This window comes from Primulina eburnea, chromosome 7 (assembly GCF_022965805.1).
Source record: "Primulina eburnea isolate SZY01 chromosome 7, ASM2296580v1, whole genome shotgun sequence".
Lineage (NCBI taxonomy): Eukaryota > Viridiplantae > Streptophyta > Magnoliopsida > Lamiales > Gesneriaceae > Primulina > Primulina eburnea.
The window spans coordinates 29,537,736-29,564,936 of NC_133107.1; the positions used below are offsets into that span (position 1 = coordinate 29,537,736).

General features: G+C 39.8%; 1 protein-coding gene and 1 long non-coding RNA gene across 6 annotated transcripts in view; both read left to right on the forward strand.

The window, feature by feature from the left end:
* Positions 1–20,540, forward strand: part of LOC140837390 (phenylalanine--tRNA ligase beta subunit, cytoplasmic-like) — a 30,126-nt gene extending 9,586 nt beyond the window's left edge. The window contains exons 9-19 of one of the 5 annotated variants that reach the window (XM_073203527.1): positions 11,282–11,358; positions 11,559–11,685; positions 11,767–11,877; positions 12,308–12,436; positions 12,529–12,630; positions 12,713–12,847; positions 13,212–13,286; positions 13,698–13,805; positions 19,151–19,246; positions 19,346–19,429; positions 19,765–20,514. In XM_073203527.1, coding sequence (XP_073059628.1) covers positions 11,282–11,358; positions 11,559–11,685; positions 11,767–11,877; positions 12,308–12,436; positions 12,529–12,630; positions 12,713–12,847; positions 13,212–13,286; positions 13,698–13,805; positions 19,151–19,246; positions 19,346–19,429; positions 19,765–19,833 — 1,113 coding nt within the window. In that variant the 3' untranslated portion in view covers positions 19,834–20,514. Of the gene's footprint in view, positions 1–11,281; positions 11,359–11,558; positions 11,686–11,766; positions 11,935–12,307; positions 12,437–12,528; positions 12,631–12,712; positions 12,848–13,211; positions 13,287–13,697; positions 13,806–19,150; positions 19,247–19,345; positions 19,430–19,764 lie in introns of all 5 variants that reach the window. The other 4 variants (XM_073203526.1, XM_073203530.1, XM_073203528.1 and 1 more) reach the window with 4 other exon arrangements.
* LOC140837389 (uncharacterized) lies at positions 13,865–17,303 on the forward strand. Its single transcript, XR_012119320.1, has 2 exons — positions 13,865–16,790; positions 16,835–17,303. It is a non-coding gene; the product is annotated as an uncharacterized lncRNA (long non-coding RNA).
* Positions 20,541–27,201: the final 6,661 nt, after the last annotated feature.

A 27,201-nucleotide genomic window follows, 5' to 3' on the forward strand; every position in this document is an offset into this window, starting at 1 on the left:
TGATGATATGAGATGATGAGATTATGAACTTGATATGAAATTGTGATATTCATCTTTTGATTTGTAGATGGATCACATAAATGAAACTGCGAGTAGCAGTACTGAGAGGATTGTTGGGCAATTTGAAGGATTGTCCATGGATGTTGTGATGGCTCGATTCCAGGATCTGAAACCACCGAAGTTCTTTGGCACTGAGAGTGCTGAAAGAGCTGAGGCCTGGCTGAAGGATATCGAGCACTTGTTTAATATTGTTGAGTATTCCAAAGCTCAGAGACTGAAACTTGCTCTTTATCAGTTGAAGGACCGAGCTAAATCTTGGTGGGAAGCCGCTGAGATTGGACTGAAAGAGGCTGGGACTGAAGTCACATGGGATGTCTTCAAGGCCCAGTTTTTGGAGCAGTATTCCCCTCCTTCTTATTATACTGCTCAGGAGAATGAATTCAATAATCTGCAGCAGGGAACGATGACTGTTGCAGAGTATGCTTCGAAATTTTCTACGTTATTGAAGTATGCACCTCACGTGGCTGGGAATGCGAGGGCAAAATATAACAGGTTTGTAAATGGTTTACATCCTGTCTTGTATACCTATGTTGTTTCTGGATTGCCTACCAGCTACGCAGAGGCAGTTGAACGAGCCAAGGCAGCCGAGGCTGGACTTAGGCGGGGAGGTCCACAGTATACTCCTCCACCACCGGTGTCAGCTCAGCAGCCTACTTTGCGACCGAGGGGTAAGAAGTTCAAGAAGACTGGATCTGCTTCTTCGTCTTCTTCGAGCTCTAGTGGATCACAGCGAGGGAGTCCTGTGATAGCTCCCTACTGTAGTCATTGTGGAGGCAAACATACTATCGAGCAGTGTCGAGGTATGTTTGGTACTTGTTATCAATGTGGGCAGGAAGGCCATTTCTCTCGAGTATGTCCGAACAGGGGTACAACTTCTGCTCAACCCCAGCCAGGATTTAGAGGTGGCCCTGGTATGACGAGACCTGCTGTTCTTGTTCCATCTTTTCAGCAGTCGAATGTCCCACGATATCGAGGACCGGGTGGTCAGAGTGCCCAAGTTCCTCCTCAAGTGAGAGTGTATGCCATGACTGAGGATCAGGCAAGAGAAGCTCCTGGTGGTGTGATTGCAGGTATTTGCACGCTTTGCGAGTATCCTGCACGTGTTTTATTTGATATAGGAGCATCTCATTCATTCATATCTCATGCATTTGTTGCATCTCACGATATTGAGTGTACCCCGTTGTATGATACTTTGTCGATAGCCACGCCAGCAGGGAAGATTATATTGTCTGAGAAAGTTGTGCATAATTGTGTATTGATATATGAGGATAATGTGGTATTTCTGAATCTGATTGTCCTCCCTATGCACGACTTTGATTGTATTGTTGGCATGGATATCTTGATGACGAATCGAGCTACTGTTGATTGTTGTCATGGAGTAGTTCGATTTCGACCGATTGATGGACCCAAGTGGAATTTTTATGGCAAGGGTTCCCAAGCCAAAATTCCATTGGTATCTTCCTTGGAGATATCTCGATTGTTGACTAGCGGAGATGAGGGTTATCTTATCTACGCTATTGATATGTCGAAGAAGGAGTCTTCCTTGTCTGAGATTCCTGTTGCGAAAGAGTTTCCAGATGTGTTTCCCGATGAGATTCCTGATTTTCCTCCTCATCGAGAAGTTGAGTTTAGTATTGATCTGGTGCCGGGGACTGCTCCCATATCTAAAGCTCCCTATCGCATGGCACCATTGGAACTGAAAGAATTGAAAGAACAATTACAGGATCTTCTCGATAAGGGATATATTCGACCGAGTGTATCACCTTGGGGAGCTCCAGTTTTATTTGTTCGGAAGAAAGATGGTACGATGCGAATGTGTATCGACTATAGGCAGCTGAATCGGGCTACTGTGAAAAATAAGTACCCACTTCCTCGTATTGATGACTTGTTTGATCAGCTTCAGGGTACTTCTGTATACTCGAAGATTGATCTTCGTTCTGGGTATCATCAAGTACGAGTTCGAGACGAAGATGTACCCAAGACTGCTTTTCGTACGAGGTATGGCCACTATGAATTCTTGGTTATGCCTTTTGGTCTTACGAATGCTCCTGCTATCTTTATGGATTTAATGAATCGTGTCTTTCGAGATTATCTTGACCGATTCGTTATTGTGTTTATCGATGATATTCTTGTGTACTCAAAATCGAAAAAGGAGCATGCTGAACATCTGAGACTGGTACTTCAAACTCTTCGTACTAGTCATTTGTATGCCAAATTGTCCAAATGCGAATTCTGGATGGACAAAGTGGTATTTCTGGGCCACGTCATTTCGAGACATGGCATATCTGTTGATCCTGCGAAGGTCGAAGCTGTATTGAATTGGCCGAGACCTATGAATGTTCCTGAGATCCGTAGCTTCATGGGTTTAGCTGGATATTATCGCCGTTTTATTGAAGGATTTTCGAAAATAGCTAAACCGATTACTCAACTGACACAGAAGAATCAGCGATTCATTTGGTCAGATGAATGTGAAGCTAGTTTTCTTGAATTGAAGACGAGATTGACCACAGCACCTGTGCTTACTATTCCCTCAGGTACCGGAGGATTTGTGGTGTGTACAGATGCGTCTGGTAAAGGTTTGGGCTGTGTTCTGATGCAACATGGCAAGGTGGTTGCTTATGCGTCTCGTCAATTGAAATCTCATGAAACACGTTATCCTGTTCATGATCTCGAATTGGCCGCCATTGTGTTCGCTTTGAAGATTTGGCGCCATTACTTGTACGGAGAAAAGTTTGTTATCTATTCGGACCATAAGAGTCTGAAATATCTCTTTTCTCAATCTGATTTGAATATGAGGCAACGCAGGTGGAAGGATCTCCTGAAGGATTTTGATTGTGAGATTCAATATCACCCCGGTGAATGTTACTGCGGATGCCCTGAGCCGTAAAGTTCATGATTCTGTTCTAGCTTCTGTCAGTGTCGCCAAGGTACATGAAGATATATGTACTTCTGGTTGGACTTTTCACTCGAATTGGAATTCTGTCACTGTCTCAGCATTGCAAATTGAGCCGAGTTTGATATCAAAAATACGAAAGGCCCAACGAAGCGATGCTCAGATCCAAAAGTCGAAAGAACTTATATCTGCTGGACATCAGTCTGGATTTCAGATTTCTTCTGATGGTTCTTTACGACTTAATGATCGGCTGGTAGTTCCTGATGACTCTGATTTGAGATCTACCCTTCTTCGAGAAGCACATTGTAGCAAATATAGTATTCACCCTGGAGGTCGGAAGATGTATTTGACATTGAGACCTCAATTTTGGTGGAAACGTATGAAGAAGGACATTGCTGAATTTATTTCTAAATGTCTTGTCTGCCAGCAAGTGAAAGCCGAGAGAATGAAACCGGGAGGATTGCTCCATAGTCTTGAAATCCCAAAATGGAATTGGGAGCATATTGCTATGGATTTTGTGACTCATTTACCTCGTTCGCCCAAGGGCTGTGATGCTATTTGGGTGATTATTGATCGGCTTTCGAAATCTGCACATTTTATTCCATATGAACGGACTTATTCTTATAAGAGAATGGCCCGTTTATACATTGAGAATGTTGTGAGACTGCACGGGGTGCCAGTCTCAATTGTATCTGATCGTGATCCCAGGTTTGCTTCTAAATTCTGGGGTAGTTTTCAGGAAGCGATGGGTACGCGTTTGGCTATGAGTACTGCTTATCATCCTCAAACTGATGGCCAAACCGAGCGTACGATTCAAACGTTAGAAGATATGTTGCGTGCTGTGGTGATGGACTTTAGAATGGGATGGCAAGATGCCTTACCATTGGTTGAATTTTCTTATAACAATAGCTTTCAGACGAGTATCGGTATGGCTCCGTTTGAAGCTCTATATGGGAGACGATGTAGATCACCGTTATTCTGGGATGAGATTGGTGAGAAACAATTGACTGGACCTGAAGTGATACAGGAAATGAACGATAAGGTTCAGTTAATTCGGCAGCGGATGAAAGCTGCTCAGGATCGTCAAACGAGTTATGCAAATAAACGAAGACGACCCTTGGAATTCCAGAAAGGTGATAAAGTGTTTTTGAAAATATCTCCCTTTAGAGGCACTGTTCGATTCGGCATGCGAGGTAAGTTATCACCTCGTTATGTTGGTCCATACGAGATTCTTGATCGGGTTGGTGATTGACGTGAATCTTGATACGAATAAATAGCAAACACGATTGTAATAAATCGCACCCTCTATTCAATTACAGTATTAAGACCCGTGTTGTTTTCCCGATCTTTGAGACAAGTAATTGTGTAATATTCACCTCTAAATCACGAACGATTTAGCAACAAATATTAACGATAGGAACAATCGCGCTCAAGAGAACCTCCAAAGAACCTGCCCTTGGCAACCCTCGTGAAGATCGATCGACAAACGCCACAAAAGATAAATCTTTTGATAAGTTTGATTTGATACAACGCAAAAGTTATAACGAAACTTAAGCTTGTGTTTGAGAGAACTCTTAAAGAAGTTTTTATAAAACTCAATCAATAATGAACAACCGTTAAATTGTTTGTGGTATTCTAGCCTATATATAGGTAACAAAACCCTAAATATAAAAGATATCAAATCTACTTGCTAAAATAATTAAAACACTAAAGTAGGAAAATAAATCTCGTCCAAACGTAAAGGACACGGACCCCGTGTAGAGATCCGGAAGGGGGTCCGTGTAGGCACTGTAATTTTCATGTCTCGAAAGTACTAGACACGGACCCCGTGTACAGGTCCGTGCTCGGGTCCGTGTAGGCTCGGGATTTCTCTTCCTCAAGTGTAATGGACACGGACCCCGTGTACGGGTCCGTGCTTGGGTCCGTGCAGCCTCGGTTCTTCAAAATAATGCTTGAATAATGTTCCTTCGGCTTTCCAACGTGCTCCCATGCATCACGAGCCCTTCTCCCTTGCTTATCAATCATTTGAACACCATGCCCGGCCACGTTCACATCATACTCCCCTTCTTCAAAAAGATTTGTCCTCAAATCTTGCCCCACTGCACAAAAACGAAGCAAGTTAGTAATAAAATTAATCAAATTATCAACATGCTTACCTTTCAATTTAAGTTCGTAGGCGCTATGGTTAGCTCGCTCCATTAACACTGGAAACTCCAACATCAGCGTTGTCTTTCCTATAAACTCGTCAGCTTTACCAAACATTAAATAACAAATGACACCAAATAACATCAACAAGATATTATTAAGTATCACAAAAATCAGATTTCTCCCCTTCTTAGACCTAGTCAACACACAAATGATATCCATACACGTGTACGACCATAGCTCACTAGGAATAAGACATAGTTCATGCACGATATAAGAATCTAGGCAAAATGTCAATCTCTTATATGCAATGCATGCCTCACAATCCCACTCAACATACCTCTTCATATGCAACCAACACATATAATCATGCATTTTATCAAAGATAAAAACACCACTATATGCATCACTAGTACATAACCCATGCAATGAATATAGAATGAAGAATTTATTCTCCTTAAAATTGTACTCATTATGCACATAAAAGTTCTTACATTCATTCATGCTCTTCCCAAAGTCTTCACCAAACAAGTAGGAATCATGCAAATAGAACACACTAGGCGTACTACCCATGTAAACATTTAACTCATCACAAAGATTTGAACATAATGCATACAATTCATTGTCATAACAAAAACTCATCAATTTGACAACTTTTGAAAAATCACAATCACTAACATTTAGATTTGATCTATTCAATATTTCATCATTCTCCAATCTATGACTCCTAGGGACAAAGGTTAATTCACCGTTAGACCATTTAGACATCCCACTCTCAACTCTCTCACCAAACTCTTGAATACAACACAACAATGAAATAAGATAAGAACGAAAGTCATACCTCAAGGTTGTTGCGTTGGCAACTATGCTTACCTCACGGTGATTGCTCTCAACACCAAATGGATCATCCCATTGCATTTTTACACCTCCCACATTTGCTCGTCTCCTCATCACAACTTCATCATAACCCTGCAAATGAGAAATAACAATGCTCGGGATTGAACCGGCTATATCGTCACTAGGTATATAAATCTCATCTTTGTACAAAGGTACTTGAAGAGATTTATAAAAAATTAAATCACACTCATACTCACTCTTTTCACTCTCTTGGGCCTTAAAATCATTTTTCTTTTCTTTTTCTGTTTCTTTTTCTTTGGCCTCTTTTTCTTTTTCTTTTCTTTCTATGGCCATCTCACTCTTTTGATCACTCATTCTTTCGGCCATTTCATTTTTTTTCTCTTTCAACTCATGACAAATTGATTCATCAATACAAATTTCATTCGTAGGCAGTTGAGCAAAAGAAACAACTTGCACATCATCTAATAACTCACCCTCCACAGCACAACAATCAATACTCAAGCCAGAAGTTAGTGGAGTACCAACCTTCTCAATTCTCTCAACCCCCACTTTAGATTTGACATCAATTGGCGGTTTTACTACAGTCATCTCCTCCTTTGGACATTGGGTGATATAATGCCCAAACTCTAAACACCAACAACATATAATATCACAAGTACTAGAATTTGAATTTTTAAATGTACCTTGATATTCATATTTGCTAGCTTCACGTCTTGACTCCTTCTTTGGCCTACCGCAGTGGTTCTCTTCCAAACTCGCCCTCCAAGTGGATGCCCATGAATCATCATACAAGCCATGCTCATCTCTCCTACCACCTCTCCTATTATTGTGATTTGGAACAAATTGTTTCCTCATCACCCTTTTCATCTCATCCCACGTAACTATAGGGTCATCCCCACATCGTCTCCTACGTGTTACTAACTTATCCCACCAAGTACTAGCATAGTCGGTAAACTCACTGCAAGCTCGTCTTACCTTCATTGCTTCGGTATAATCCTTCCGTCTCTCAAATACACACTCCATTCTCTCTTTCCACTCAAGGTACACCTTTGGATCGGCTTCCCCACTGAAAAATGGAATTGTCATCTTCGTACCACTCAGTCTATACCCTTCCCGGCTTCTATACCCCTTATCCTCATCAAATCTCCTATAACGATCCATGTTCAACAAGGTATCTCCTCCGACTCTACTACCTCGCCTATTCTCATCAATATGCACATCATACGTCTCCTCTTCTTCACACCTCCGATATTTTTTTTGTTGAGGCTTAAACTCCTTCTCCCACCTTCTATCCAACCCTCCTAACATCGTTTTAAATTGACGTCCGTCAATCATTATACCTGCAAGAAAAAGGTTAGTATAAAACAATAAAGAATAAAGTTTCCTCACCACAAATTCTCACTAGTCACTCCAATGAAAATTCACTCGCACTCGTCTTTTTCCCTCACCACAAAACCTCACAATTCACTCCAATGAAAAATTCACTCCACTCAAATATTTTCACTCAAGTGAGAATTCTCAAGGGGCGCTTAAGTCTCGTGGCTTCCACGTATCAAACTTATGAGATCAATCCTGTGACGCCTGAAATTCGACTCACTTAGACCACACAAGAACAAGCAACTTTGAAAAATTGACTAGAATGCGACTAAATGATAAGGACAAACTTAACGCCGAAATATAAGCGCTAAAATTCCAACAAATACCCGATTCAAAATTTTTTTTTTTTCCGGGTGAACAGTACCGTGAACAGTAATTCCAGATGAACAGTGATTCCGGCGTGAATAGTAACTCCGGCTTGAATAGTGCTCCGGCATGAATAGTAAATCCGATCGTGAACAGTAAATCTGATGAATAGTAAATCCGGCTAGAACAGTAATCGCGATGAATAGTAATCGCGAATTCCGACGATGAATAGTATTCACGAATCCGGCGATGAACAGTAATTCCGGCAATGAAAAGTAACTTCGGATATGAACAGTAACTCCGATGAACAGTACTTCCGGCAATGAATAGTGATTCAGGCGATGAACAGTAAATCGCGATTTTTTTTTTTTTTTTTTTTTTTGTAGATTCAACAACAACGTAGAAATCGCTACACGAAAATCGGTATTGAAAATCCTACGAAGAATTGAATGGATACGCTTACTTGAATCAAAAACCTTGAGCTCTGATACCAAATGACGTGAATCTTGATACGAATAAATAGCAAACACGATTGTAATAAATCGCACCCTCTATTCAATTACAGTATTAAGACCCGTGTTGTTTTCCCGATCTTTGAGACAAGTAATTGTGTAATATTCACCTCTAAATCACGAACGATTTAGCAACAAATATTAACGATAAGAACAATCGCGCTCAAGAGAACCTCCAAAGAACCTGCCCTTGGCAACCCTCGTGAAGATCGATCGACAAACGCCACAAAAGATAAATCTTTTGATAAGTTTGATTTGATACAACGCAAAAGTTATAACGAAACTTAAGCTTGTGTTTGAGAGAACTCTCAAAGAAGTTTTTATAAAACTCAATCAATAATGAACAACCGTTAAATTGTTTGTGGTATTCTAGCCTATATATAGGTAACAAAACCCTAAATATAAAAGATATCAAATCTACTTGCTAAATAATTAAAACACTAAAATAGGAAAATAAATCTCGTCCAAACGTAAAGGACACGGACCCCGTGTAGAGATCCGGAAGGGGGTCCGTGTAGGCACTGTAATTTTCATGTCTCGAAAGTAGTAGACACGGACCCCGTGTACAGGTCCGTGCTCGGGTCCGTGTAGGCTCGGGATTTCTCTTCCTCAAGTGTAATGGACACGGACCCCGTGTACGGGTCCGTGCTTGGGTCCGTGCAGCCTCGGTTCTTCAAAATAATGCTTGAATAATGTTCCTTCGGCTTTCCAACGTGCTCCCATGCATCACGAGCCCTTCTCCCTTGCTTATCGATCATTTGAACACCATGCCTGGCCACGTTCACATCAGTGATCTTGCGTATCGATTGGCATTGCCACCAGCTTTATCTGCTATTCATGATGTGTTTCATGTTTCTATGTTGAGGAAATATAAACCTGATCCATCACATGTGCTTGCACCTGATGAGATTGAACTGGATCCTTCTCTTTCCTATGTTGAACAACCTGTTCGCATTATGGATCGAAAGGAAAAGATATTGAGAAACAAAGCGATTCCGTTGGTACGAGTACAATGGACACGACATGGTGTTGAAGAATCGACGTGGGAGTTGGAAAGCAAGATGCGAGATTCGTATCCGCATTTGTTTGATTCTACGACATCTATTCCTTATATTCGATATATTCTGATCCTTTTACTGATTTTAGTTTTGATATGTACTATAACTGGTGACATATATATATGTTTGCCAATGTTATGTATATAGAGATGTTTGAGATTTCGAGGACGAAATCTTTTAAGAGGGGGAGAAATGTAAGGACCGTGTATCGTATTATCGTAAATCTTATATGATTATCGATAATTAATGAAATTGTCACGTGATTATGTACTTGATGTATATCGTGACCAGGAAATTGAGAAATGAATATTGGACATGAATTGATATTGTACGAATTTGATTTGAAAGGCCGGACGCCAAAATAAGTACAAAACTAATATATTTTACAGAACATGTGGCGCCCGAGCGGTAGAAAATTACCGCCCGAGCGCCAAGATATATAAGAGTAGTATTCGGGCAGAATACCTCGCGCCCGAGCGGTAAGATTTGACCGCCCGAGCGCGGCATAAATTTTGCTCGGGGACAGAATGTCTCGCGCTCGGGCGCGAGAATTCTACCGCCCGAGCGCGAGAACGGTGGAAGGATAAGAATCAGATTTTGTTTGCTTCGTCTTCATTTTATTTAAGAGTTTCGAAAATAACCGAGAGGATTCCGATTTCTTTCGCCCGAATCGACTTCGAAACGCCGTCTAAACGCGAAACAAATTATATATTTGTTATCTGCGAGTCGAGGGCTTTAGACTGAGGTAATTTTCTTCTGGTTTCAGCAGCTTTAAATATCAAAGTGCTGGAATAGCATGTATTTAAAGTTGAATTTCTGATATGTAGTAGAATAACCGACAATAAACTCGTAATCGAAGTCGGAATTGAATTATGATATGATTATGATTTGATATGAATTTTTGAAGTTTCAAATGATATTTGAAACTCATATTAATGATTTTGGAGTATGTTATTGATTGAAATGAGTATGTAATTGATGTAGATAAAGTGTATCTTCCAGCTACATCAATTGGAACGAAGAATTAAGGTATGTTGCGACCGGGTAACATACGACAGGTATCTGTATTATATGATATATGATTGGATTGATTTGATTGGATTGGATTGGAATATGTGTCTATGTGCCTATTTGATACTTTGATGTGGCATACATGACATTGAGATTGGAGTATCGATGTATAAAATAAATGTTTTGTTAACACACATCATTTTATGCATACATCGATACATGACATGCACGTTGAGCTATGATCCTTGGATACCCTGATATGATTGGATTGGATTCCGGGGTTTGTGAACACAATCGCTATGCCGGTATTATATGACCCGTAAAGCATAGACAATTGTGGCCCCATATGATTGGATATGAGATGTGGGATTGATGGCGCTTCGTCGACGCTATCATATGTGTATTCCCATATCGGCCGGTGTGCCAGCTCGAGCATTGATTTGATTTGATAGCGATTCGATTGATTCTGACATGTGCTCAGTGGATGGGCATTTGACCTGATACCTCCACGACATACATGCATTGCATACCATATATCATTGTTTAGATATCTGTGGTATATATGATTGGTTGTTCCATACGGAGCTTTGCTCACCCCCAAGGGGGGCTGTTGTTGTCTTTGTGTGTGGACAATGGCAGGTACTCCAGGATATCAGGAGACCGGAGAGGGTACTTCTGGAGGGAGCCACTGTTGAGTTGAGGTTTTATATCTTGTTCCCAGTATATATGTATATGTATCTATATACCGGGGCATGTCCCGAGGATATGAGTTGTTTGTATGTGATTGGTTTTGATTACGTGTGGGCGTGTTTGATGATTTGAGATTAAATACTATTTTTAGTATTTAAATATTAAAAGAGATAATTTGGGCTCATTGTAAAGAAATTTTAAACCTGTTTTCCGCTGTGATTAATTAAACCCTAATCAGATTGCATTGTAATAACGATTAGGAGTTAAGGGCCCCACAGAATGTCAATTGATTGAATTTTTTATTTTACTTGCCTTAATGACTGGGCACTCCATAGGGGTTGTAATTAATTGTTTGCCACATCCTTTGGCAGTCGGATATGAAACTGAAGAAATTCTTAAATATAATCGAGGATTCACCAGTGTTCCCAGTTATATATGATAATAGCAGGTAATTTGATGCTCTGATAACCTAAATCATTGTACTCAAGCAATAAAATCTGGAGTCACCTTTATAATTTGGAATTTACCTACTCTTCGAAAGACACTTAGCTTGCGTATACAAGCGTGATCTTCTTTACAAATATGGATACTTAATGATTAATTTTATTTATGTTTTGACTTGATAAGACTTTTATTTCTTTTCTGCAGAACTGTTTTATCTTTGCCTCCAATTATTAATGGTGCACATTCTGCCATTAGTTTGGAGACAAAGAATCTGTTTATTGAGTGTACAACCACAGATCTGACGAAAGCGAATATTGTTCTGAACACAACGGTATTATCTCAATGGATCCAGTGCATTAGGTTTCTGCTTCTTTCTCTTCAGTGTTTGTGCTGTTAACAATTTATTGTACAGGTTGCCATGTTTTCAGTCTATTGTGCAAGGAAGTTTGAGGTGGAGCCGGTTGAAGTAATTTACCCTGATGGAAAATCATACATTTGCCCAGATCTGTCACTGTACCAGATGGTTGTACCTTTACCATACATCACTAGTACATTTGGAGTTTCGTTGTCAGTCCATGAGGTTCTGCATCATGCTGATCATCAATACTCTATCCTTTTTGTTTCTTAGTGACAACCATACATCTTTTAATGTTAATCTTTTTTATTAATTTGCCTTCAAATTTTTTGACCTAAGGTCAAGTAGGTAGTCGCTGCATAACTTGAAAATGAATGCAGGAAAACATGCATCAGATTGAAAAGTAACATTAGAAATTGTACCCTTTAGTCGCTTGTTTTGTGCTCAGGTTGGTTCAACAACCATGAGGAATGCTACTTATGGCAGAAATTCTTCAATAAATGCCCAAAGTATTTTGCTGTATGACTCGCATGCATAGGCTAGGAAACTCTGAACAAAATAAAATATTGCCTACTAATATTCACGAATTGAATTTCAGGTGGCAGGTTTGTTGAATAAAATGCAATTACATACTGAGCCATCTGTTTCTAAAGAGAAGCAAACCATCTTCACTATATATGTACCTCCAACGAGAAGTGATATTCTTCATCCTTGTGATGTGGCTGAGGTATCAGCTCTAACTTTATTGTCTCTTACATAAGTTCATTTTCTTTGCTCTGGTTTCTATTTTGTGTGATTTTACTCTCTTCCCTCTTCAAGGATGTTGCAATTGCTTATGGTTACAATGAAATTCCAAAGATGAAGCTGCCATCTTTGAAGCCACAGTCATTGAATCAGTTCAGTGATCTTATTCGAACAGAGGTAGGCGGCTGTATGCATTATCTTATTGTTTTTCACTTGGAGTTACTTTCGTTTGACCCAAACTTGCGATATTCTCTTTTAGATTGCAATGGTTGGTTATACAGAGGTGCTAACATGGATCTTATGCTCGTATAAAGAAAATTTCACCATGCTTAACCGGAAAAACGACAAGGCAACAGCAGCAATAAATGGAAATCCCCGTTCCGCTGATTTTGAGGTTTGTTTCTTCTGCCATGCAATATGGGACCATGCTGATCATTTAAACTTAGCTTTTTATCCAGGGAAAAATAGGACCATTGGGGAAATGAATGATGAATATTTGTTTGTTAACACCTTCCCTATTTGGTATTTAACATGTTATATAACTGATTATTCAATTCTTTTTCTTATTTATCCAAACTTAACATAACATGCTCTGTTATTTAAGTCTCAAAATATCAGTTAAACTTTAATTTTGATATGCATTCATGCTGTATGATTCATCAATAGTTTACTGTTTCTAAGATTCTGACATATCAGGAGCATTTTGGTCCATTTAACCTCTTAGCCTGTGTCGTCCATACATTTTTCTAATTTTTCAGGTTGTCCGTACCAGCCTTATGCCGGGCATATTGAAAACAGTCGGGCACAATAAAGACCATCCAAAACCAATAAAGGTAATTGGTCCACGTATCATTTTCATTGTCATGCCTATAATTTGATGATAAGTCTTATCATGACAATAATGAGATTTATATAAGCACTGACACAACATGTTTATCTTGCTGATACTATGAAGATGGTGCTACGAGAGCATTTTCAGCATTTTTGGAAATTAAAACGCTAGAATAAATTTGATAGTATAACCCTATAGTTTCTAGCTATTCTGGATGTGTTCATCATGCATGCGCAGTCAGCCTCTGTTTAAATCTGGGCATCTTATTTCGCTGATGTGCATGCAGGAGAGATGATTATTGTTCCTTTCCATGTGTTTTAGAATGTTGGGTCATGTTTCTTTCTCCATACATTTTACATCATTGCATTTTCTGTTTATTAAACTATTATATCCATGTATCCTTTTGATTTAGATTTTTGAAGTGGGTGATGTGGTGCTGCTTAATGAGACAAAAGATGTTGGTGCATCAAATCGTCGTTATCTTGCAGCTTTATATTGTGGGTCTACCTCAGGATTCGAGGTACCTACACAACATTCTCTACTTTACTTTATACCTATCTTTATAGTTGAGATACTGTCGCGTTCCCGCGTAAATGATCGTGTAACGGGTCTTTTGCTAGATGAAACTGTGGAATCCAGATTCCACGTTGGTTTATTAGACTTTCGTCCTTGTCGACCAATTGTATGAACAAGGATGAGGCTCGATAGAGAGAACCTCGCGATCTCTGAATAATTGTTATGCTGGAAAATTCTTGATTGATATTTTATTCAACGTTGAATGCATATAAATACAAGAGAGTCCTAGCTCACCATATCCTAAAGATACTAACCACAATCATATCGTAAAAATGAAGAGATAACAAATCCGATCCTAAATACCAAATCCTATCAAAATCAAAGTAAACAAATAAGAAAAAGAATCCTAATCCTTGGGCTTAAATCGGCCGTACGTGTGCCTCTTGTAGACCAGAACTTTCGGACATCCTTGGCTCGCGGTGGTGGTCGTGACATCACCCACCCCCTGAGATAGGTGTTTGTCCGCAAACACAAAGGCTGGAAAACGCTCTGTGAATAATGCCACATCTTCCCACGAAGCTTCTGATGGAGAGTGGAGACAACCATTGCCAATGAATTAACAACTCTGTTTTCCCCTTGTGAAATCGCTGGTCTAGAATGGTTTGAGGCGCAGGTAGCTGTTCTCCCGAGGGAAGAACAGGGAGCGTGGCTTCGCATGTTTCTGCCCCACAAAATGGTTTTAAGAATGAGATATGGAAAACGGGATGCATTTTGGCGGAATCTGGTAGCTCTAGTTTATAGGCAACTGACCCAATACGCTCTAACACCTTAAAAGGCCCATAGAAACGAGGGGATAACTTCCGATTTGCTCGTGCTGATAGACTTAAGTGGCGATATGGTTGGAGTTTCAACAAAACCATATCATTGACATTGAATTGTAATTCACAGTGATTGTTGTCATATTGCACCTTCATGCGATTTTGTGCATGCAGCAGCCGTTCTCTGACATTCCGAAGCACCCTGTCACGCGACATTAATGCTTGATCCACAGCCTCGAGGCGAGCTACCCCTTGAAAATAAGATAAGAGACTAGGCGGTTGCCTCCCATAGATGACTTCAAACGGGGTGGCACGTAATGAAGAATGAAAACTTGTGTTGTAGCAATATTCAGCTCAGGCGAGCCATTCCCCCCACTTCTTCGGGTAATCGCTTGTAAAACAACGTAAATACATTTCCAAAACTCGATTAACAGCTTCCGTTTGTCCATCAGATTGAGGGTGGTATGATGAGCTGAAACAAAGTTTGGTCCCTTGCAAACGAAACAACTATTTCCAAAATTAACTCGTAAATGTCACATCCCGATCGCTGACAATAGACTCGGGTATGCCATGCAGTTTAAACACATAGTCAAAAAATATGCGGGCCACCGAAACAGCAGTATATGGGTGGGCGATTGCAATAAAATGAGCGTATTTTGAGAAACGGTCTACCACAACTAAGATCACACTTTTTCCATGCGAAGAGGGGAAGCCCTCCACAAAGTCCATCGAGATATCTGCCCACATCTGATGAGGGATCGGTAGGGGTTGTAGGAGCCCCGCCGGTTGAAGATGTTCCACTTTATTCCGTTGGCAAACCACGCAAGTGTTCACGAAGTCCTTCACATGTCGTCGCATTCCTGCCCAATAGAAGTCGCGATTCACTCTCTGTAACGTCTTTTGATAGCCTTCATGGTATGAATTGTGTAGGGACCCAATAATATGAGATATCAATGGTGACGTCTTGGGCAGAAAAATCCGCGATTTATAAAGTAAAAGTCCCACTGCATAAGCCCAATGGGCATGGTGGTCAGCTCTTGCATTGTCCTTTATGAGCTGCTGTATTTCGTCCGAGTGCGCGTGTTCGGCTTTAATATCATCTAGAAAATCCCACGATGGAACGGAGACAGCGGTGGTGCACACCGTAGAAGATTCCCGTCGTGACAGGGCATCTGCTACGATATTAGAGCTTCCAGACTTGTATTCTATGGTGAAATCAAACCCCAATAACTTGCAAAGTCAGCGTTGTTGGGATGGCGTTGCAATCCGTTGTTCTAGAAGATACTTGAGACTGTAGTGGTCGGTGCGAACTACAAAAGGTTGGCCCCAAAAGTATGAGCGCCAATGACGTATTGCCCTGGTTAAACCCATTAGTTCCTTCTCGTAGGCTGGTAACTTTTTGTGGTGTTGAGCAAATGAATGACTGAAAAAAGCTATTGGGCATCCGTCTTGCTGAAGTAGTGCCCCAATACCCGAGTCCGAAGCATCACATTCCACGACAAAGGGCTTGAAAAAATTCGGAAGGGTGAGAACCGGGGTCGTAGTGAGGGCCTTTTTAGTTTCTCAAATGCCGTTGAGGATTCTGAGGACCATTTGAAGGAATTTTTCCGAAGTAGAGAGGTCAGTGGTGCAGCAATCAATCCGTAGTCCTTGACAAAACGACGATAATATCCTGTGAGACCGAGGAACCCCCGTAAAGCTGTTGGTGAGGTTGGTTGTGGCCATTCTGCGATGGCCTCGATCTTGGACATATCAACCTTGGCCCTTGACTGTGAAATCACATGGCCCAAGTACGCGACTTCCTGTTGAGCAAAGAAACATTTGGAGCGTTTTAAGAAAAGCTGGTGTTGCTGCAATGTAGTGAGTACTATGTGCAAGTGATTTAAATGACTCTCCCATGTAGGACTATAAACCAAGATATCGTCAAAAAATACTAGAACAAATTTCCGTAGATATGCTTGGAGAACATAGTTCATCAGAGCCTGAAATGTGGCGGGCGCGTTGGTGAGACCGAATGGCATAACCAAGAATTCGTAGTGCCCATGGTGTTCTAAATGCTGTTGAGTGAATGCTTCCGGGATCCATGCGAATCTGGTGATACCCTGCTCGCAAATCTAGTTTTGTAAAGAAAGAAGTGCCAAATAGTTCGTCCAGTAGTTCCTCGATGATGGGTATTGGAAACTTGTCCTTGACTATTTTAGCATTTAGAGCCCAGTAATCCACACAAAACCTCCATGTTTTATCTGCTTTAGGAACTAGGATGACGGTTGAGGAGAAAGGATATGTACTATGTCGAATAAATCCCTTGGATAACATCTCGGTACATTGCCTCTCAATTTCATCCTTCTGGGAATGTGCATAGCGATAAGGGCGAACAGCAATTGGACTCGTCCCGTAATCTAGAATGATTTTGTGCCTGAAGTTGAGGACTGGGGGTAGGCCCGAGGGCTCTGCAAATACTGCCGAAAATCCTAGGAGAAGACCGTGTAGATCTTGTTCCCTTACCTGCTGTACTTGCATGGTAGCGAGATGGCCACTTGATCTAGGGTGGTCCTTGGTGTTTCCTTGTAAAACAACTGTCTGCCCATGGGACACAAACCGCGTACACATTTTGGCGAAGTCCCATTGAATGGGTCCAAATAGTTGGAGCCAATTGACCCCTAGAATTGCCCCAAAACCACCCATGGGGATAATAACGAAATCTATGCAAAATTTATATTCTCCCAATCTTAGAACCACGTTATGACAAACTCCAGCACATGGAATCCTTCGCTCATTTGCCCCCAAGACCCGAAGAGTAGCCTTGGTTTCCATTGAAAGCCCCAAACTCCGAGCCAATGATTTATCCAGAAAACAATGTGTGCTGCGAGAATCAATTAAGACAAGCAGTGAATATGGGAGATTGACCCCTTGATTTGCATGGTTTGTGCTCCCTGTGTTCCTGTTAAAGAATTAGTTGAAACTGCTAGCTCTTCTTCATCAACATGGGGGGTTTGGTCATCTCTTTGTGTTGTATCATCCACTGTTTCTATCCAGAATAACCTCTTACATCGATGCCATGGAATATATAATTCATCGCAATTATAACACAGTCCCTTCGCCTTTCGTTCTTCCATCTCGGAGCGATTTAATCTTCGGATAAATAGGGCCTTTGATTGTTGGACAACATTGCGGCGGTTAGTGGCCGTGGTATGTGATGGACGCGCACCAGAGCGCACATCGTATAATCTTGCGAGGCGCATTGCCCTTGGTAAGTCCAGGGGTAGATGGATGAGGACCTCTGCTGCAATACCCTCATGTAGTCCACTAATAAAAAGCTCCACCAGTTGGTCTTGTGATAAGTTGGTCGTCCTCGCCATTAGGTGTTTGAATTTTTTCTGATAATCTTCCACGGAACTTGTCTGTCGTAATTTGGATAGTTCTCCCAATTTAGTGCAGCGTAAGATTGGGCCGAAACGTAAGTGACATTGCTCCTTGAAGTCATTCCAAGTCATGTTGGGGCTGTTCTCTTCTACCTTCAAGAACCATAATTGCGCATCTCCTTCCAAGCGAAACGCTGCGATCCCTACTCGGTCGTGGACGAGTGTGTTCACAGTGGGTGAGCCACCCAAGTGGATCGGCCAGCCATCATATCGAGGAAGATCCAATCGTGTATACCGCTGCCCGCCGAAAGAGTTTTCTCCTCTATCAGATCCGCCGCGTCGAGAATCGTTTCAGCCCTTCGCATTACTGTCTATGTCATTATTTTGAATGGATTCTATTCGAACCGCTGCCAAGGAGACGGATAGCTCTTCCAGTTGTTCTCGAAACCCTTGCTGAATCAGGTCCTGTGCCTTCTTGTCTTCAATGTACATTTTCATGAATGCATCCAGTTGTTTCGAGATGGCCGAGTCACCCATTACACCCTGTTCTGATACCACTATGTCGCGTTCCCACGTAAATGATCGTGTAACGGGTCTTTTGCTAGATGAAACCGTGGAATCCAGATTCCACGTTGGGTTATTAGACTTTCGTCCTTGTCGACCAATTGTATGAACAAGGATGAGGCTCGATTGAGAGAACCTCGCGATCTCTGAATAATTGTTATGCTGAAAAATTCTTGATTGATATTTTATTCAACGTTGAATGCATATAAATACAAGAGAGTCCTAGCTCACCATATCCTAAAGATACTAACCACACTCATATCCAAAAAATGAAGATATAACAAATCCGATCCTAAATACCAAATCTTATCAAAATCAAAGTAAACAAATAAGAAAAAGAATCCTAATCCTTGGGCTTAAATCGGCCGTGTGTGTGCCTCTTGTGGACCAGAACTTTCGGACTTCCTTGGCTCGCGGTGGTGGTCGTGACAGATACCTTGAAAAGCACTTTATTTAGCTTTAATCTGAGTTGCATGGTTTTGTCATTAATATTGTGAAAATGGTCATGTTGTATCGATCTCTATCTTTGTTATTTTTCAAATTAACTATCCTTTCCCATCGATCAACCTAAACTGAAATTTTCTTCTTTTGGTTTTTTTTATCAGTTGATACATGGTCTTGTGGATAGATTCATGGAAGTCATCGGAACTCCTTTTGTAGCCCCTGGGGACAGAACGGGCTATTATATACAAAGTTCAGACGTATGTTTGCTTTAGTCATCTCTATTTTGACAATGTTGAGCATTGTATGAATTTTTTCAAGGAACATAAATAAGATAATTTACTGTATCCATACTGCAGGAGCCTGAGTTTCTTTCAGGTAGACAAGCGAACCTTATTTACAAGGGAAAACAAATAGGCACTTTCGGTATCGTCAATCCACAGGTATGTAATATCCCTTTCACGCCACAAAGAACGACTCACGATTTAAACACATGCAATCCTCATATATAGTAATTCAAACATATGATTCAAACCTAATTTTAACCAACGTTTCCTGGCTTTGATGTATAGCCGATACAAAGACAAAATGCAACATATATGATATTTTCAAATTCAATTTCTCAAAATACATGTCCAGAAAATTTCTCTAGAAAACATTTGAAACGCAGCCATACACTGGTCTTGTAATTTCCCCAGAAACTTTGTTCATCATTTCGGACTACATGGTGACATGAAATTAGAAGTAAAATCATGCATCTGTGTTTGTATCGCATCAGGTGTTGGATAACTTCGATATTCCGGACCCCTGCTCTTTCGTGGAACTCGACATGGAGAGCTTCCTGTAGAGTTAAACACCACGAAACAAGATATAGAGAATGATTGCAATTCAAGGCAATCCTCGTGTATCTTCGAGATGGTGTCATTTATTTTATTGTATCGTGCCACCAATTTATTATTTGTGTAGCCAGCAGCTCGAAGAGATAAATTTTGTCACTCTACAGCACAGTTGCAGTGATCTACTCATACACATTCTTTGTCTAACTTTGATTGATCACGGTCTGACGATTCGTTCTGTTTCAATGTCGCAGATACAGCAGATTTGTAATATTATGGAAAATTCAAAAGAAAGAGGCCTGATTATGTGAAGCGAACAAAACCTTGGCAGAATAATGATAACAAATACCAATCACTAATCAATTGTTAAGAGCTCGGGGTCTTGAACATGTACGCAAAGGGTACAAATTGAGGTCTGTGTTGACGTATTGGAAACCCATTTTTTCTTTTCAAGAGTTTAGTCGCTCATGCCAGCTTCATCGATAGGCGAGCCGACTGACCACAAAATTATCATAGAGTCTGATGATGTGGGTTTCCCTTGAGGCTCCTTCGTGCATCATGCTTGCGAATGGGTGCAGAATGTTGTCCATGAGGTCAGCCAAGTGTCGACACAATTGGCATTAAACTCTGTCAATATACGAAAAAAGTCACTCCACTAAATAAACCAACGAAGGAAAGAGGGGGAGGGGCAGATTTGAGGGATTCCCCTTCTCCCAAGAAAATTGATTCAAATTTTATATGTTGCCTTTAAAAAATCTATGCTTTCCCAATGAAAGTGTATAAATTCACATCTCCTTCATTAAATCAGGAATTTACTGTTAGGACATCGGTTTCTCACACCAAAAACACAACAGAAGTTTAAAATTTTTAGTTTCAACTTTCGAAACTATCATTGGATATCCTATGTCTATTTAAACATCCATAGGATGTTTAGTTTGTATACATGTGCATTTTAAACACTAGATTCCATCAATCCGATATTAGCAAAGATGATCTGGTCCTTATTGTATTTCTCTTCGAACATACCTTTGTCTTTTGTTCGTCAAATTAAATAACGATCAGATAAAGTTTTTCTTGTTTAAATTGCATTATTAATCGCAAACAAATTTTGTTGAGATTGTGACGTCTGATTTTCCAAATTCGGAGTCGGTGCAGCGTCCTAGAGACGTGGCGGTAGAAGAAATGTTTGGCCAAAATTTTATATAAAATTCCTTCAAGTGGCCGTGACTTTTCTTGGTGGAAGTTTATTGATTTTAATCAATGATTTACTGAAGCTAATCAACTCAATAATCCAAAAATGGCTTATGTGAATTGATTTGCTTCCTTTTCATCAATTCAACATGGTCGTGAGTTCTTTTCTCCTTCAATTGATGGTAGTGGCCGAGAGTTTGAGGTGAGGTGAATTTTTGTGTTTGTTTTTGTTGGATCATGGTTTTCTACACGTCCAAACGCAACGGAAGTTTAAAAATTTTGGATCTTGACATTCAAGATGTGTTTGGACGCTCGTATGATTTTAACAAAAATATTCATAGGATGTTTAGAAAATTATACCTTTGTGAATTAGAGATCACGTGGCTCCAACTAATCCGGTATAAACAGATTAGCTCTTGATGAATCCCTACGAACTTTATTCAAGAGACTCCTTTCTTCTAATCAGGTCCACGACTAGATGATTTGTTCCTCTTCCAAATAGCACTAGAATATTTGGAAGAACTTTTACGTTGAGATCAAATATTTGAGAGAGGAATCAAAATTCTTTTTCTAGAAAAAAACCAAAACAATTTTGAGGAATTTTTTTTTTAATTGCTTTCACGTGCATCACCCTTGGAAGAATTGAGTGGAGGCAAGGTCAATTTTTATTTCCTTAAAAACAATAGCTTGACCTAAATTTCATAATTAACATTAATGAGCTGGATTAATTAATTGAGCTAGTCCAACTAGTTTGATTAATTAATCAAAGTCCATTAATAACTTTAATTATTTAATATATTGGACTTGTACTCATACAAGCCCATTAAACATACTCCCATTATATTTGATTTAATATTTAATAAACTCAAATTTTGAGAATTAAATCGATTATAAATTCAACATTTGAATTTAATATTTAAATTATAAATTCAACTACTTGAATTTATCACCTCTAAAATTTAATATTTAATAAACCCAACTTTTGAGTTTAATAAATTAAATTAACAAATTTTATAAATTCAATTCCTTGAATTTATTCTCCCCAAATTTCATAAATTCAACTTCTTGAATTTACTATATCATAAATTCAACTACTTGAATTTATTTTCTCAAAATTTAATTATCATAAATTCAACTCCTTGAATTTACTATATCATAATATAAATTCAACTTCTTGAATTTATTCTCTCAACGGGAACAAACGATCCAGTGCTTGTGTGACCCTCAATGGTTCAGGGATACAGCTAGCCGTGGGTTCAAAAATCTCTGTGATTCAGAATAATATTTATTCTTATTCGGGCTCACCCTAGTTAGCCCCATTCTTTTCATCAACACCTTGATTAAGAATGTCAGAACTCATTTCTGATTGCACCCATTGGATCATGGAAAGAACGTCTAGTAGCATTGTCCCATGATCCCCTAGGTATCACTGATAGTGCCTGCAAGAACCAGTCGATTATGATTAACGTACAGTACGGTCCCTTCATCTCATATATCCCAATCGAATTTGCAACCATTGGTTCATCGAGGGTTGCATTTTAATTCGATAACTATAATAGTGGCATCGCGTGTACTATTTGAGAACTCCTTCTCCAACGTACATCTCATACTCTGGCCAGAGATTCCATGCACTATTATTTCATCAGATCACACAGGATATCCACACCTGTAGGTGAGCGGTGAATCCCCGATTACGATTCACTGGCTCCTATATGTGTCGCAACTGTACCCAACCTCGCCACCTGAGGACTTTCCTGGAGCCGGTAAACGAGTCAAAGCACTGCCCTAGCATATAGAGCCTCAGTGTTGTCCCAGGGTCGTAAGGAATAATGGTGTACAATCATAACCACAGATTTATCCTCTCGATGAATGATAAACACTTGGAAAGTCCGAGGGAGGGTTGTTCGGTATAATCGTCATATGACTACCCATCTGCATGTTTGGACATCTCCATGCCCTTACCAAGAAACGCAGTACACCACAGATGCTAGTCTCGAGCTCAAGCGACCTTTATCCATGTTTTAGGCAGCTGGATCAACTAGAAACGAATTTAGAATATGCAGTGTTTACAAATGAGTTTCAACATCGAATTACGATGCATTTGTATTAAAGCATAATCAAGGACTTTATCTATGCTGATTGCATGGGTATACAGATAAAGTATAACGAATCCATTAAAACTTAAATTATATTAAAATAAAGATTGTTTATTTCACTTGAGTCAATAAATTCCCTAGCCAACCGTTGGCTTGCATGGCATATACTCTAACAATCTCCCACTTGCCCTAGAGCCAACTACCCTTAAATTTAATCTCATTGCTTCACGATGCTTCTGAAACAATGGTCCTGGCAAGGGCTATGTAAGTGGATCAGCAACATTATCTGCAGAGGAGACTCTTTTGACTGATATGTCTCCCTTTCCAAAATCTCTCGTATGATGTGGAACTTCCTCAGTATATGTTTGGATCGCTGATGAGACCTTAGTTCCTTTGCTTTCGCAATTGCACCAGTGTTGTCGCAGTACGACGGGACTGGATCAACTCCATTAGGAATAACGCCCAACACTTGGACAAAATTCCTCATCCAAACTGCCTCTTTGGCTGCATTAGATGCAACAATGTATTCAGCTTCCGTGGTGGAATCCGCAACGGTGTCTTGCTTGGAACTTTTCCAAGAGACAGCCGCAACATTTAGCATGAATACAAAACCAGAGGTCGATTTCGAATCATCTACGTCACATTGGAAGCTAGAATCAGTGTAGCCTTCCAATTATAATTCTCCATAGACCATGAACAAGTTCTTAGTTCTTCTCAAGTACTTAAGAATATCTTTCACGGCCTTCTAATGCATTGGACCAGGGTGCGCCTGATATCTGTTTGTTACACTCAAAGCGTGAGCAACATCAGGATGTGTCGATATCATATCATACATGATACTACCAATAGCTGACGTATATGGATACGTGTCATCATCTCTATCTCTTCATCAGTTTTGGGACACAGCTTTAGATAGAGTAATACCATGACACATTGGTAAGTATCCTCTCTTGGACTCTTCCATAGATAATCGTTTTATAATGGTATCGATATAGGTAGCTTAGGTGAGTCCGAGCATCCTCTTTGGATCTATCTCTATAGATTTGTATTCCCAATACGTAGGATGCTTCACCCACGTCTTTCATGGAGAATTTACTGGCTAACCATACTTTAGTTGATTGCAGTAATCCTACATCATTCCCAATGAGCAGGATATCATCAACATAAAGTACTAAGAATGTCACTGCACTCCCACTAACTTTCTTGTACACACACAGTTCTTCAGGATTCTTAGCAAAACCAAACTCTTTGATAGTGCTATCAAATCTGAGGTTCCAACTCCTTGATGCCTGCTTGAGACCATATATTGATCTCTGAAGTTTGCATACCTTATGCTCACTTCCTACTGATGTGTATCCCTCAGGTTGAGACATATAAATTTCTTCTTTGATGTCTCCATTGAGGAATGCAGTCTTTACATCTATTTGCCATATCTCATAGTCGTACCATGCTGTTATGGCTAGTAGTATTCTAATGGACTTAAACATAGCAACTGGTGAAAAAGTTTCCTCATAGTCAACCCCTTGCCTTTGAGTATAACTTTTTGTAACCGGTCTTGCTTTGAAGGTCACTACCTTCCCATCCACCCCAAGCTTTCTTTTGTAGATCCATTTGCACCCTATAGGAACGATTCCCTCAGGTTAATCCACCAATGTCCAGACTTGGTTTGAATACATAGAGTCCATTTTGACTGCATAGCTTCAAGTCATTTGGTTGAATCAGTATCAGATATTGCTTCTTTGAAATTCATTGGATCACATCCAACACAATGCCCATCATGGCCTTGTTCATGAAGAAGCGTATATCTTGCAGGTGGTCTAATAACCCTATCAGACCTTCTAGGAGCTTGTACTTCAACTACTGGTTATTGGAAATTAGGTTCAACTACTATAGTTGAGGGAGTATCTTGAATTTCCTCAAGTTCTATCATCTTGCCTTTTCTATCTAATAAAAATTTCCTTTCCAAAAAGGTGGCATTTCTTGAAACAAACACTTTTGCTTCATTGGGATGATAGAAATAATATCCAACAGAATTCTTTGGATATCCTACAAAGTAGCACAAAGTGAATCTACTATCCAATTTGTCTCCTACTGTCTGCTTCACGTAAGCAAGACATCTCCATATTCTCATGTAAGAATATTTGGGAGTTTTTTCCCATCTATATCTCATATAGTGTTTTATCCACTGCTCTAGTATAGACATTATTCAACAACATTGTCGCAGTTTCAAGCGCAAAGCCCCAAAATGATATAGGCAATTCAGTGAATCTCATTATTGATCGAACCACGTCCAACAAAGTTCGTTTACAATGTTCAGAAACACCATTCAATTGTGGTGTTACTGGTGGAGTCCACTATGAGAGAATCTCATACTCTTTTAGATAACCCAAAAATTCAGCACTCAATTATTCTCCATCTCGATCAGATCGAAATTTCTTAATACTCCTTTCTAGCTGTTTTCCTACTTCAAATCTGAATTCTTTGAACCTTTCAATTGCTTCAGATTTGTGTTTTATCAAATAAACATACCCATACCTCGAATGGTGATCAGTAAAGATAATGAAGTAGGTTTGACCATGTTTTGTGATAACACTTAGCGGGCCACAAATATCTGTTTGGATCAAATCCAATAGACCATGCGCACGTTCCACGTTTCCATCGAATGGAGTCTTGGTCATTTTTCCTTTTAGACAGAACTCACAAGTAAGTAGAGAATTTATGTTTGACAAGTCAAACATGCCTTCTCCCACTAGTTTGTGCATCCTTCTTTGGGAGATGTGACATAGTCTAGCATGCCATATTTTTGTGGGATTTGGATCATCTAACTTTCTTTTGTTTGTTGTTGAAATCATGTTTACTTGGACATTCACTTATCATTTCCAGAACATTTCTGGCACATATAATTTCTTATGTCCGGAATTCTTGCAATGAAATAAATATGTTCTAACTTATCGGGCTTTGTAGGCCTTTTAAGTGTCTTTCAGAGTTTGCCTCTTATTGGGATTGTTTTTCTTGTGAGGGGCGGAACATTTCTTTCCCTTACCTTGTGGGTCATTTTTCGTCCGACGAAAGGCCCATTATAAAAAACAACAATTTTTCTTATTTTTTGGTGATCTCATAAGTCATAAGCATATTGACTAGCTCTTCAAGGCTATCAAATATCTTATTAAACTTGAAGTTCACCATAACCCCGTCAAATGAGGAATAGAAAGACAACAAATTGATGTTATCAATTAACTCGTTAGGAATCACATATTCCAGGCCTACCACATTTTCAATAAGCCCAATCATATGTACACCACGCTCATGGGCCAGAGCCCCATCTTGCATGCATGTAGTCATGAGCTTTTAAAATGGTGTGCATCCTTGTAGGAGTTTCATGCACCATGCAACTCTTGCATGTGTATTCGAATGTCAGCAGCATTCAAATTTCCTCAAACTGTCCCCACAGTTAATTTGACATAAAAACGAGCATGTTACACTTTAGCTTGTATACTATGGTCCTACCATCTTGCATGCTTTGTCAGTTTAGCAGGACTGACATTAGTGTGTATGCCATTTTGTCCGAATTCAGAACAATTTTCCCAACCAGTCTTGAAACTTAAATTTAGTTAGCTTGTTAATAACAAAATTGGATTATGTGACGAATTCGAAAAATATACTGATATGGAAACAGAATAATTGTTGCTGATTATTTTAAAATAATTTTAGTATATAAAATATGGATTTTATTTTATAAATCTCCATCCCACTATTTTGACATTTCCACCACCCTCTGATGAAAAATGGAAATCGTATTTTGGGCACGTAGAGTCCAATTAGCCAATTATAATCCCGAATAATATCAGCCAATTATAATTTCTAAAATATAGAATCCAATTGCATCCCTATGCAACCTCTGCGTGTTTTGCCTCACGTTTAATAAGGACCCAATAATATAACGCCGTTTATTTTCGTGTGTCAAACTGACCCATCAATATTGAATTGTAGTAGACGGTCGCGCCATGAGTTCCCCCAATAATATGAGCCGAAGTCATGGGAGTTCCACCCAATTCACATCATATGTCCGGTGGAAGTCACAGCTTTCCGGCA